This window comes from Symphalangus syndactylus, chromosome 15 (assembly GCF_028878055.3).
Source record: "Symphalangus syndactylus isolate Jambi chromosome 15, NHGRI_mSymSyn1-v2.1_pri, whole genome shotgun sequence".
NCBI lineage: Eukaryota > Metazoa > Chordata > Mammalia > Primates > Hylobatidae > Symphalangus > Symphalangus syndactylus.
In genome coordinates, this window is record NC_072437.2 from 73669981 (window position 1) to 73682094 (window position 12114).

General features: G+C 47.7%; 1 protein-coding gene across 2 annotated transcripts in view; it reads left to right on the top strand.

Moving 5' to 3' along the window:
• CRYL1 (crystallin lambda 1) overlaps nucleotides 1–9597 on the top strand; it is a 120476-nt gene extending 110879 nt beyond the window's left edge. For both annotated transcript variants that reach the window (XM_055245288.2, XM_055245289.2), the window contains 3 exons: nucleotides 644–749; nucleotides 8535–8641; nucleotides 9026–9597. In XM_055245288.2, the coding sequence (XP_055101263.2) occupies nucleotides 644–749; nucleotides 8535–8641; nucleotides 9026–9139 (327 nt within the window). In that variant the 3' untranslated portion in view covers nucleotides 9140–9597. The remainder of the gene's footprint in view (nucleotides 1–643; nucleotides 750–8534; nucleotides 8642–9025) is intronic.
• Nucleotides 9598–12114: the final 2517 nt, after the last annotated feature.

Here is a 12114-nt window from a genome sequence, read left to right on the forward strand (position 1 = left end):
GCTAATTTTTTGTATTTTTAGTAGAGACAGGGTTTCACCATGTTGGCCAGGCTGGTCTCGAACTCCTGACCTCAGGTGATCCCCCACCTCAGCCTCCGAAAGTGCTGGGATTACAGGTGTGAGCCACCACACCAAGCCATTTATAACATATGATAATATTATAGTTTTGTCACGCAAAATTCAATCAAAATACTATCATAGGTTGAACATCCCTAATCTGAAAATCCAAAATCCAAAATGCTCCAAAATCCAAAACTTTTTGAGCACTGACATAAGATAGTGGTACCTTTGCTTTTCTGATGGTTTTGTATACACAAACTATTTCATGCACAAAATTATCAAAAATATTATATAAAATTACCGTCAGGCTAGGTGTATATGAAACAGAAATAGATTTTGTGTTTAGTCTCAGCTCCCATCCCCAAAATATCTCATTATGCATATGCTAATATTCCCAAATCTAAAAAATATCAGCCATCCAAAACACGTCCGGTCATAAGCATATTCGGTAAGTGGCACTCACCCTGTATAGTGCTTTGGAGAAGACTTTGGGATCCTGCTCTAAAGAAGTTAGGATGGAAGTGGTGGTCACGAAATTGTCTTTTTACAGAACTCATCTATGCCGCCCAATTTCTCCACGTAGGAAGGAATCGTGTCTCCTAGTGACCTGGACCTTGTCATGTCAGAAGGGTTGGGCATGCGGTACGCGTTCATTGGACCCCTGGAAACCATGCATCTCAATGCAGAAGGTATGCATCTGGGGCCAGGATGGGAATTCCATTCTATTTAGTGTTGTCATGGGTTTTGTTAACAGTCACATTTTGCCTTTTCTTACGACTGAATAGAGACAGTAGGATATATAGGAGATAATGGCCAGCCCTGGTGATTCACAGACAAGGCAGGGATGCGAAACGCTGTGTACTGAGATGTAAATCCATGCGGAGTGCATGCACCTCAGGGCTCCCTGTGGTGCATTGTGCTCAGGTGAGAGCTCAAAGGAAGAGAGGCTGGTGATGTCACGGAAACTTCGCAGCATGTCACCCAGCCTGGCAGAAGGGAAAGTGGTAGTTTCCTGAGGAAGATGATGACATTATTTACAGAGGCAAGAAGAAAAGACAGGGGGCTGACTTAACCCACAGGGACCTCTGCTGGATATATCTTCTGCCCAAATATGAGCCAGGTTTTCTTCTAGAAGGCTAGGGAGCCTATAGTGAGGGCTTCCACAGGCTGGGAGCTGGAGAGGGGCATATGGGTGGGGCAGTCCAGACATTGGCCAGGCGCTGCCTCCAGAAGGCTTGTGGGAAATTAGGTCTGAGCCCATTATCTGTGATCTGGTAACTCTAAAGGAAAGATGACTTGGGAAGAACAAGAAACTTCCAAGAATGGAACTCTGTCAACCAGATTTTAATTGATCCAAAAAGAAGATGTCATTTGATAACCAATAAAACCTATAGCAAATTAAAACAAAGTAAATTTTAAAAACTATGTATAAAATCTGGAGAGAGATGTAACCTAGATGTTATTATTGCCAGCTATCTCTTGGTACTGAGATTATAAGTAACTCGTAGTATCTTTTTGCTTGTCTGTGTTATAAATTTCTACAATTACTATAGATTAATAATATTACTAACTTGGAAAACATACAGAAAGAGAAAAGAAATATTGTTTGCAGCTCCATGGTCTGCATTTAACAAAGGATACTGAGAAGCTGGGGCTTATCCAGAAAAAAGTGACCAGAGTCTCATGTATGTCTCTCGGTCTGTATCTTTTGTGGGGGCGGAAGTGGAGTGAAAGACTGGAAATGGCAAGCAGACAGACAGGTTTGGGCTCAGTACATGGCAGGAAGAACTTTCTAGTAACAGGAGCTGATGTCCAGGAAAGGCCCATGCTTTAAGTGGATAAGCAGAGCAGGGGACGTGGTTGCCTGCGTGTGGGAGGTTTAGATGTTGAGAGGAAACTCCCTCCGTGAGAGGGGAGGTTAAGAGTTGGTGACCTCTCTCAGTCTGTTTGACTTCAGTTCTATAATTTCAGTATTACATTTTGGTGATAGTCCAGTCAATTTTCACAGTAGCTAATGAAATATGCTGTCCAATGAATAATTCAAGGCAGCTTTACTAGACATGTTCCTGCACACAGCAGGTGCACAGATGATTTCTGAAGTGGATGGGCCGTGTGTTCTCTGCTTCAGTTCTTATCAGAATCAAGCTAAGAGGAGTGAAGGGAAGAGGGGAATCTGCTCCAGCACTTGTGTGTTAGTTGTATGGGAAGATAACCACTGAATAGAGGAAGATAATGTAGAGAAAGATGGCCTCATGCAATGAAACAAGAGTTTTCTTGTATTATTAACACAAAGTCTGAGATCATTTCAAATGGTGTTTTCAACCAGAACCTCAAAACTTGTGAGCATATTTAAGCATTTGAAATGTATATAGATTTGTATATATATTTAAGCATTTGAAATGTATAGAAATTTATACATTCAAAATATATATAGACGCTGCCTGATAACCACTGTGTTTTTCTTTCTCCTTTTTTTTTTCCTTGAGAAAAATAAGATAATTGAGGAATCATAAGAAATAGATAGGGACAGAACTGAGAACAGCTTTGACTTTCAAACAAATAGAAACAGAAGCCAATGAAACCAGAAACTCAAGAATCAAATAGAGTGGCAGACAGGAAGGAGGCCCATAACAATTTTTCAAACAAAGCAGATATGATAAGAAAACCTAATTGGCTTCATATGATAATGGTGGACGGATGTAGTTTTCAACTTCAGAGCATTCCAAAGACCAGAGTTGGAGAGTTATAAGATCTGGCTGGGAACCCATAGAAATGTTTATCATTCTTCCCTGTGTCTCCCAGAATATATCAAGATTGGAGTTGGGAGAATTGTTCTTCTTTTCTGATACTGTTTTCATAAAGCCAGCATCTCAGGTTAAGGGTAGTTATTAGCCTGAAAGGCTACCATTTATCTAGAACTAGTGCAAATATTTTAGGATTTATTTTTAATCTAATGAAATAGTTTCTGAGAAACAGGAGGCCAGCGTGCCATTGCCTTTTGGCTCCTTTTACAAACAACACCCCTGAAAGATGGGCCCTCGGAATGGTGGTTCTGGCCTGTGGAGCCAGCGGGCCGGCTCCTTACCCTGGCTTTCCAACCTACTGGCTGTATAACCTTGGGCAAGTGACTTAAGTTCACTGCATCTCAGTTTCCCCATCTGTGAAATGGGGACAACAGTAACTGCTTCCTCAGGGTGGTGTGAGAATTGAACCAGATGGAAGCTCTTAGCTGGATTGCTGGCACCTATTAAGTCCTTAATATACGTTGTATTCAAACAGAGTTTTGTCTTGTTTGTTTCATGTACTACTTTTCTAGTTTTTTTCATTATTGTTTTACTTTTGGTTTTTAAAATTCTTCCAAAAAGATTCACAAGTGCAGAGAGAGGAATAAATACAGATTAGGATTCTTGCTGTGGTGTGGAGAAGCCTCTGAAGCCAGGTACCTAGAGTTTCCCAGCCGGGTTTGTTTCTTTGCTAAGCTTTAGACTCGCAGGTCAGTAGAGAGAGGAACCGCTCTGTCTTGTCCCTGGGGCTGTTTGGGTTCCTCTTGCGTTTTGTTCCACTTGAAATGAGGACATCTCAGAATCTGGCAGCGTGGAAATCGCCTCCAGGGGAAGTGGAGGTTTATTTACCATTTTGCCTCACAGATTTCCTCTCCTGTGTAGACACTTGCCTTTTTTAAAACTGAGATGCCTGGTGGCTGGTGGGTTTGGTTGATTGATGGGAAGCGATTATTTGCCAGCCAGTGGAAGCAGGCGAGCCGATGGGCGGGGACTTGCTGAGGTGAGGTGAGGGGCCCAGGCCGGTTCTGCCTCCCCTGCCCTGGGCAAGTCCTCACTCAGGTGGGAATCTGATCCTGAGAGGAGGAATGAGATAATGTCGCTCTGTGCTTTGAGGCGTCTTTGATCTTACTTAATGAGTTCTGTGAAACCCTGTCTCTAAAAAGCAGGTGAATTCACATAGGTGTGGGTTCATAGCTGTGTGGAAGAAAACCAGACTTCCCCGGTATGGGTGGCAATTAGGGCTCTCCAAGGAGCTGATGCCTGGAATCCCTCCTAGTGGCTGTGGCCTCGGGCTGGGGTCAAGGCCTCCACTGGTGCCTGCTGCATACATGGGAACGGAAAGGATTCCTGCCTGTGCACCTGGGGCACTCAAACCCACTGTCCCTCAGAGGCCCACAGCCCAAGACTCCCAAGTTAGAAAGCAGCAAGTTAAGCTACATCCAATCTCATGAGAATCAATTCTTTTTTCTACTTTTTATCTTTTTCTGGATAAGCATCTCTTTAGAAATTAGGTTCAGAATCTTCTAAAAAGCCAAGCTCTACAAGGGTTTTGGAAGACTTAGAACTCAAAGGGACAGAGGGCATGGAAGCATAGAAGAAAAAATACAGGGGAGGCTGGATTAGATAGAATTAGTGGGGGAGGGCAGACCAGGGGGACCAAAAGTGAAGTGGGCTGTGTTGTATTTTTCCTATTTCCAAAGAAATTGGCATTTTAGAGTAATTTACACCCAATTCTCCTCTTGTGGTATAGAGAAGCCAAAATAATTGTTGAAAATAAATTATACCTCACTAAAATGGAAGGGGAGGAGTTGCAAATAACAGTCACAGTCATAAGTTTACTGGGACATGGTTGTAAACAATCAGGCAGATGCAGGTCGTGAGTCTAGGTCACTGTGAACTCCTGCCCTTGGAGCACTCGGAGGCTGCACCCATCTCATGGTGAGCATGTGGTGTGGGCAGCTGAAGTTTGTCACAGTGAGGCTCTTCATCCCAAGGGCATTTTTTTTTTTTCAGCCTCTTTTACTTTTTTAAAAATATATATATGCTTTTATTTTTCCGTGATTACAAACACAACTGAATATCAAATGCACAAAGTAAGAATTATACGGGGGAAAAAAGTCAGATACGTTCATATATATATCACCTTTTCAAGGCTGTTTCCATCCAGAATAACCTTGGTTTGCCAGGGCCAATAGAAAGAAGTCACAAAATCGCCTTTAGTCAAATTTGTGTGTTTGCTTTCTTCTATAATTCCACTGCCTCCACCATCAACGACTTGAGATAGCTGCCAAGGTGTTATATAATCAGTGCCAGTGTCTTCATTCATTCTACAACGAAGGCTGTCACTTCACACTTGGAAGGTTGCATAGCGGCCAGGCAGAGGCGCTCCTCACTTCCCAGATGGTGCGGCCGAGCAGAGGGGCTCCTCACTTCCCAGACGGGGCAGCCGGGCAGAGACACTCCTCACTTCCCACACGGGGCGGCCGGGCAGAGGCGCTCCTCACATCCCACTCGACGGGCGGCCGAGCAGAGGCGCTCCTCACATCCCAGACGATGGGCGGCCGGGCAGAGGCGCTCCTCACTTCCCAGACGATGGGCGGCCGGGCAGAGACGCTCCTAACTTCCTAGACGGGGTGGTGGCCGGGCAGAGGCTGTAATCTTAGCACTTTGGGAGGCCAAGGCAGGTGGCTGGGAGGTGGAGGTTGTAGCGAGCCGAGATCACGCCACTGCACTCCAGCCTGGGCAGCTTTGAGCATTGAGTGAGCGAGACTCCGTCTGCAATCCCAGCACTTTGGGAGGCCGAGGCGGGCAGATCACTGGAGGTCAGGAGTTGGAGACCAGCCTGGCCAACACGGCGAAACCCCGACTCCACCAAAAATACAAAAACCAGCCAGGCGTGGTGGTGTGCGCCTGCAATCCCAGGTATTCAGCAGGCCGAGGCTGGAGAATCACGGGAGCCCGAGGCAGGGAGGTTGCAGTGAGCCGAAATTATGCTGCTGCACTCCAGCCTGGGCAACAGAGGGAGACCGTGAAGAAAGAAAGGAAAGAAGGAAGGAAGGCAGGAAGGAAGGAAGGAAGGAAGGAAGGAAGGAAGGAAAGAAGGAAGGAAGGAAAGAAGGAAGGAAGGAAGGAAGGAAGGAAGGAAGGAAGGAAGGAAGGAGAGGAGAGGAAAAGAAAGAAAGAAAAGCCCAAGAGCATGTTACAAAAAGTGTTTATATCAGTAAGATTGACATTTTAAAGGGTTTCCTGAATAAAAATGGGGAAATTTTGAATTGCACTATTATGAATTCCAGCATGATAAGTTTTAAAGGGACCTTTATTTCTACAAAACAGAATAAAACAGAATAAAAGTTTTGTAGAAATAAATGTCCCTTTAAAACTTTACGAAGGCAGAAAGGAAAGAAATTTCTAGAAAGCTCCTGGGAGGTTCAAATGGTTTCACAGAACAGGGAGAGATGAACACTTGCTCAGAGAATGTGACATGTTCCAGACAGCAAGTGCTGTGTGAACTGAACCCCTGGCCTGTTGCTGCTCTGGTAGGAGAGGGAGATGGAACTGGCTGCTGAGGGGTCTCTTGAGGGTGCCTGCCTGCCTGCAAGTGGGGGGATAGGCGGCCACAGCAGCTCTTTCCATTTGCTTCTAATTTAATATATTTTCAACTTGATTCTTGTGTCTCTGCCTCCCCCCACCCCAAAAGGAAGGGATAAACTGTATTTGTGTCTAGATTTTGTCTCCTTTAGTTTTAATAAATAAGCAACTAGCAAAAGTGAAGTAAGTAATTTCCCACATGAAATAAATGTGTAGGTTGTTTTCTGTTCTCCAGAAATGCTAAGCCATCTACAGTACCTATCCAGTGCCGGAAAGCTCAGGAGCCTTCCAGAATTCTGCACTGCCAAATTAACACTTAGGTTAAATGAGATGAAACCCCTTCTTTTATAAACAGAGTACCCATCAGTTAATTTCAGGTGCTAATGTCAGAAACGTTGGTATGTTTGAGTCTTTTGCCCTTCAAAACCATTTTGGGGGAAATTTTAACACACTGAGAGAGAAGAACTATTTGAAGCAAATAAATTGCAACCCAATGATTTTAGGCTTTCACATCAGCATAGGTCAATCAAAACTAAACCCCAAAGATGATGTTTGTTTGTTTATTTTTTGCTTTTTGAGCGTATCTAGTACCGATGGTTCATATTTTAAGTTAATCATCCACAGTTTTTGTGGGGAGTGGGAAGCTGAGCTGGGGCAGGCTCTGCACATTCTGCGGCTTCGGTTCTCCCCATGTTACCTTTGTAGGCGGACTGACCAGCTGCTGAGCCTTTAAGGGTTTGAAAGATGTGGGAAATGGGTCAGGGTCGCAGCAGTAGCCCAGCCTGTGTCCTCCATGGCGCCCAGGACTAGAAACGCCTCCTCCTCCTCTTCCAGGATTCCGGGGCCCTGGCTTCTGACTTGACTTGCTAAGCACAGGCCGGCACCAGCCCATTAGCCTCCCGGCAGCAGGGAGGGGAGGAATGTGAGGGAGAGTGAGTCTGCGGGGCCCAGCGGGTCGGGGCAGGCCGATGCTGGGTGGGGGCCGTGACCGGCCTGCGCTTTCCCCTGGGCGCACCCCATTCTCGGGCAGTCAGCCTAGCCCGTGCGGCTCCCTCCCTCTCCCTCCAGGATAAGCCTCTTCCTGCATCTCTTCACCAAAGTCCCAGGGCCCCCTCCTTAGAATCTGAGAAATCATGGCTCTCCAAGGCTGGGGAACAGCAGGAGCGTGGGGAGCGTGCATGGGGGCTTGTGCAGCTGAGCGCCTGGCTCCATCCACCCAAACCAGCAAGGCACAAGCCAACATGAGCTCTCCAACCAGTGTTTCAAGTACCTGCAGCCTTGACCGTACCCAATACAGTGCTAACTGAGATCTGTGGCCTAACAGTGAAATAAGTGACGGGTTTACCTGAGATCTGACATCTTTAATTCTTGGAAAATGCATTCAAGCGTTGTACACAAATAACCTTGTACACCCATGGTTGGAGGAAACACTTTTGGTGACATTAGGACTTAACTGTGATAGCCAACAAATCAGTGTGTGAACGCAGGCCAACCGGAGGGTCCCGTGAGATGCACCAGCAGAGGTGACATGCGAAGTCTGAGGGATCTGGCACTTTTTTTTTTTTTTTTTTTTTGAGATGGAGTCTCTCTCTGTTGCCCAGGCTGGAGTACAGTGGCACAATCTCAGCCCACTTCAACCTCTGCCTCCCAGGCTCAAGTGATTCTCCTGCCTCAGCCTCCTGAGTAGCTGAGATTACAGGCACCTGCCATACCACGTGGCTGATTTTTGGTATTTTTAGTGGAGACAGGGTTTCACCATGTTGGCTAGGCTGGTGTTGAACTCCCAACCTCAGGTGATCTACCCACCTTGGCCTCCCAAAGTGCTGGGATTACAGGCGTGAGCTACCGCGCCCAGCCAGGCCCAGCACTTTTTGACATTCGAACACCCAGGAGCCAGCGTGGACAGTGGTTAATGGGGAGGGTCTCTTCTCCAGTGCCAGCAGGCCCTTACACATTCCCCAGCTCTGTCTTGTCTTCACAGGGAGGGAAGAGTGTAGCTTATCTGACCCCAGGGTGAAACTCTCTGAACGCATTTCTGAATCTGAGTATAACTAAGAATGTTTTTTTCTGAGATTGTGGATTCTTGTCTTCCTGCAATTCCAGGTATGTTAAGCTACTGTGACAGATACAGCGAAGGCATGAAACATGTCCTAAAGACTTTTGGACCCATTCCAGAGTTTTCCAGGGCCACTGCTGAGAAGGTTAACCAGGTACGTAGTAGACTCACTGCAGAGAAGCATGCTGGCCGCCTGGAGCACGTGCTGCCCCTCCCCTCTGCGGCAGGTGGGCCTGCATCTGCAGCTGGAACCTTGGCCCTTGATCTTGGTGGTTCCTCATTCATAACTTTGTTCATGATTCCATCGTGTCACCAGGACACCTTAAGGACAGGGTGACTAGTGAACTGGTAGCTCATTGTGACTTGTCTCTGAGGGACTGAGGTCTTTCAAGATTTGGAAAGCTGCTGTTCATTGAGGGTTTACTGCTTTTGTCTTCGAAAGCAGTTTCTGCACAGTTTGCACAAACAAGAGCAATAATTACACTCCTGATAAATTATTTCCTCTTTATTGTCCTTTTTTTCTTTCTCCTTCTTGCAGGATATGTGCATGAAGGTCCCTGGTGACCCGGAGCACTTAGCTGCCAGGAGGCAGTGGAGGGATGAGTGCCTCATGAGACTCGCCAAGTTGAAGAGTCAGGTGCAGCCCCAGTGAATTTCTTGTAGTGCAGCTGCCACTCCTCTCACTGGAGGCCCTATTTGGGAACACTGCAAGCTCTTAATCAGCCCTCTGTGACATAGGTAGCAGCCCACGGAGACCCTAAGCTGGCTGTCTTGTGTGCAGCCCGAGTGTGGTGGTGCAGGCCGGTGGTCTGCCCGTCACTTTGGATCATAGCCCTGGGCCTGGTGGCACAGCAGCACTTGCGTTCTCGGGGCTGTCGATTTCCTGCCACCTGGGCAGATAACCTGGAGATTTTCACCTTTTCTTTTCAGCTTGATTACATATGACTGTATTTTACAGCCAGTGATTGTAGTTTCATGTTGATATGTGGCAAAATATTTTTGTAATTATTTTCGAATCCCTTTCTGAGTACTCTGTGGCCCTGCATTTATGAGGCACCTACCTTCATTTTGCTAACGCTTATTCTGAATAAAAGTTTTTGATTCCTTAAAGACTTCTTTTTTATTCTGATTTTTTCTCAGAAACACAGCATTTGATCCTGATGACTGGCATATTTTAGGGTGACCATGACGAATAAGTCATAAGCAGATACTTTTTTTCCAGGCCCTTTGTCCTTCACTCAGCAGAAATCCAGCAATGTGGGCTTTTCCCAGAGGAGGTTCCATGGTCCCCTGAGGCTCTACGGTCAGGTGATGTTTGGGAAACATCACTGACTGCCCAGCCCTTAGACACTCCATGTCTGTAGCAAATTAAAGGCACCAAAGTTCTACACTAAAGTACCTGTTTGATCCAACATTCCATTATTGTCTTTGATGTGGTCTTTTCCTAGATCTAGTCCCGAAACACTCTGGGAGTACCATTACATGCCCCACCACCCACAGGGCCATGCACACCACAGTGGCCAGATGCCACCAGTGGGCTCCTCTGACACTTCCCAGCCTTGCAGCTTCTGGTGCCCAGCTTCATCCAGCAGGGAGCTGCCTTTCCTTGGGGCCAGGGCTGTGGAGGTGCTGGAAGCAGTGCCCGGGTCAGGAGCCGTGTGGAAGTGGTCACCTTAGCTAACCTGTGCTCGCAGACTCCTGCGTTGCACTCATTTATTCTCACAGCATGCGCTGAGTGGCTGTGATGTGCCACGCATCCCACAGGTGGCCCCTGCCCTTCAGAAGGTCACCATAAAAGAACATAAATTGAGAATAAAACAGGACTGGTTCTCCAGAGGAATCCAACACAGGAGAGCCTGGCCAGCTGCCTGCCCTGTGTGCCCTGGAAGGTCTTGAGGAGGTGGCCAATGAGGGGGCTTGGGTAACAGGTGGAGTCAGCCAGCCCTTCTGGGAGAAGGAGAGCATGGGGAAGGCCTGGAGTGTTCTGGAAATGAAGAGCTGCCCACCCTGACCAAAAAGGAGCCCTGGAGGGGACCCTGAGTGGAGCCAGGTAGGGAAGAATCCAGGGGCTGTGCCAATGGCTGGGCCTTCACCTACAGCCAAGCGTTCCGCAGGCAAGGAGTGCCCCAATCAGGTCAGGCTCTCAGAAAGCTCATCTCACAGCAGAAGGGGCCAACCTGGAGGCAGAGAGTGTTGGGGTCCACGTGAGAGTGAGTCGGGCAGTGAACGTAGAAACCATCCCGGGTGGAACCCACAGTCCCTGCAGGACCTGAGAGAGGCGAGGAGGCTGGAGCTGATGTCACCCACAAGATAAGGAGATTAGGGGAGAGGCAGGAAATGTGAGTGCCCCGATATGCAAGCTTCACTGAAAAGGCGACGTGGCCAGACATGAAGGAGGCTTCAGCAGGAAAAGGATCCTTCCCTTCATCTGATTGAGTTTCAGAAATTCCTTAACTGGTGACTAAATCCCTCACCCCTCACACCCTGTGACCTACTGACAGAGTTCCTTTCCGTCAGGTCTGCGCTCCTCCCTGAAGCCTCTAGCTTTGGCTGCTTTCCTTCTGCACACTCCCGGGTCTTGGCCCTGTCACTGCGCTGTCCCCTGTGCCTGCAGGACTTCCCTGATGAGCCCGCCAAGGCCATCTGCAGTTCCCAGGCCCAGATGTGGGGTCGCTGAAACGAGGGGGGCATGGGGTGCAGGTGGCCCCACCCATGGCCTGCTGGGCTCATGGCATCCCTGAGCCACGCATTCCAAGAGGAGCGGCCACAGCAGCCCTGGGCAGCACTGGCGCCAGCGTGCAGGGCGGAACCGTGCATGGCTTTGAGGTACATCGATTCATATAAGTTCTATTTTCCCACTTTTGCTGTCAGGTATTTTGCGTGGATATCAGGCGTGTTCTGGCAGAAGGAAGCAGACAGAAGTGCTTCATGATTTTGCTTGAAGCAGGCACAGTGTGCAATGAAGAGTGAGCGGCTGTGGCCCAGAGTCTCACGTAAGGGCTGAAAAAGTCAGGCTTTTCAGGCTTGAGAACAGCAGCCAGCTCATTTGTGGTTCTGGGCCCAGCTTCAGTAAGACAGTGATGGAAACAGCTGGATAGAGCCAGGAATTGGCCCAACACAGAGCTGAAGGGAGAGTGGGGTATGTGAGTCTAACCTCACACAAAACCCAAGCAACAGGCCCTTCGGAGCTAAGTGGGAGGGCTTCAAAGCAATCAGCTGTGGCTTATGGGGGCCTTTCTGCTTTTTCAGTTTGCCATCCCTGGGGTCTGGCTACCAAAACGCTTGGTTGCTTTATGAGTTTAGCGGCTGTATAATTTCATGTGCCAGTTTTCCCATAAATATCCTCTTTCTGTTCCAGGATCCCATCCAGGAGCTCACATTGCATGTCATTGTTCCATCGCCCAGTCTCCTCTGGTCTGTGCCCATTTCTCAGCCTTGCCTTGCTTTTTAGGACCTTGACAGTCTGAAAGAGCCCCAGCCAGGTATCCTGTAGAAGATTCCCAGTCTGGGCTTATCTGATGTTTTTCCTATGATTAGACTTGAATTAGATCTTGGAAAGAAGACCCCAGAGGTGACACGCTCTCCTTGTCATGTCATATGGAGGGTGCACAATACCAGTGTGACATG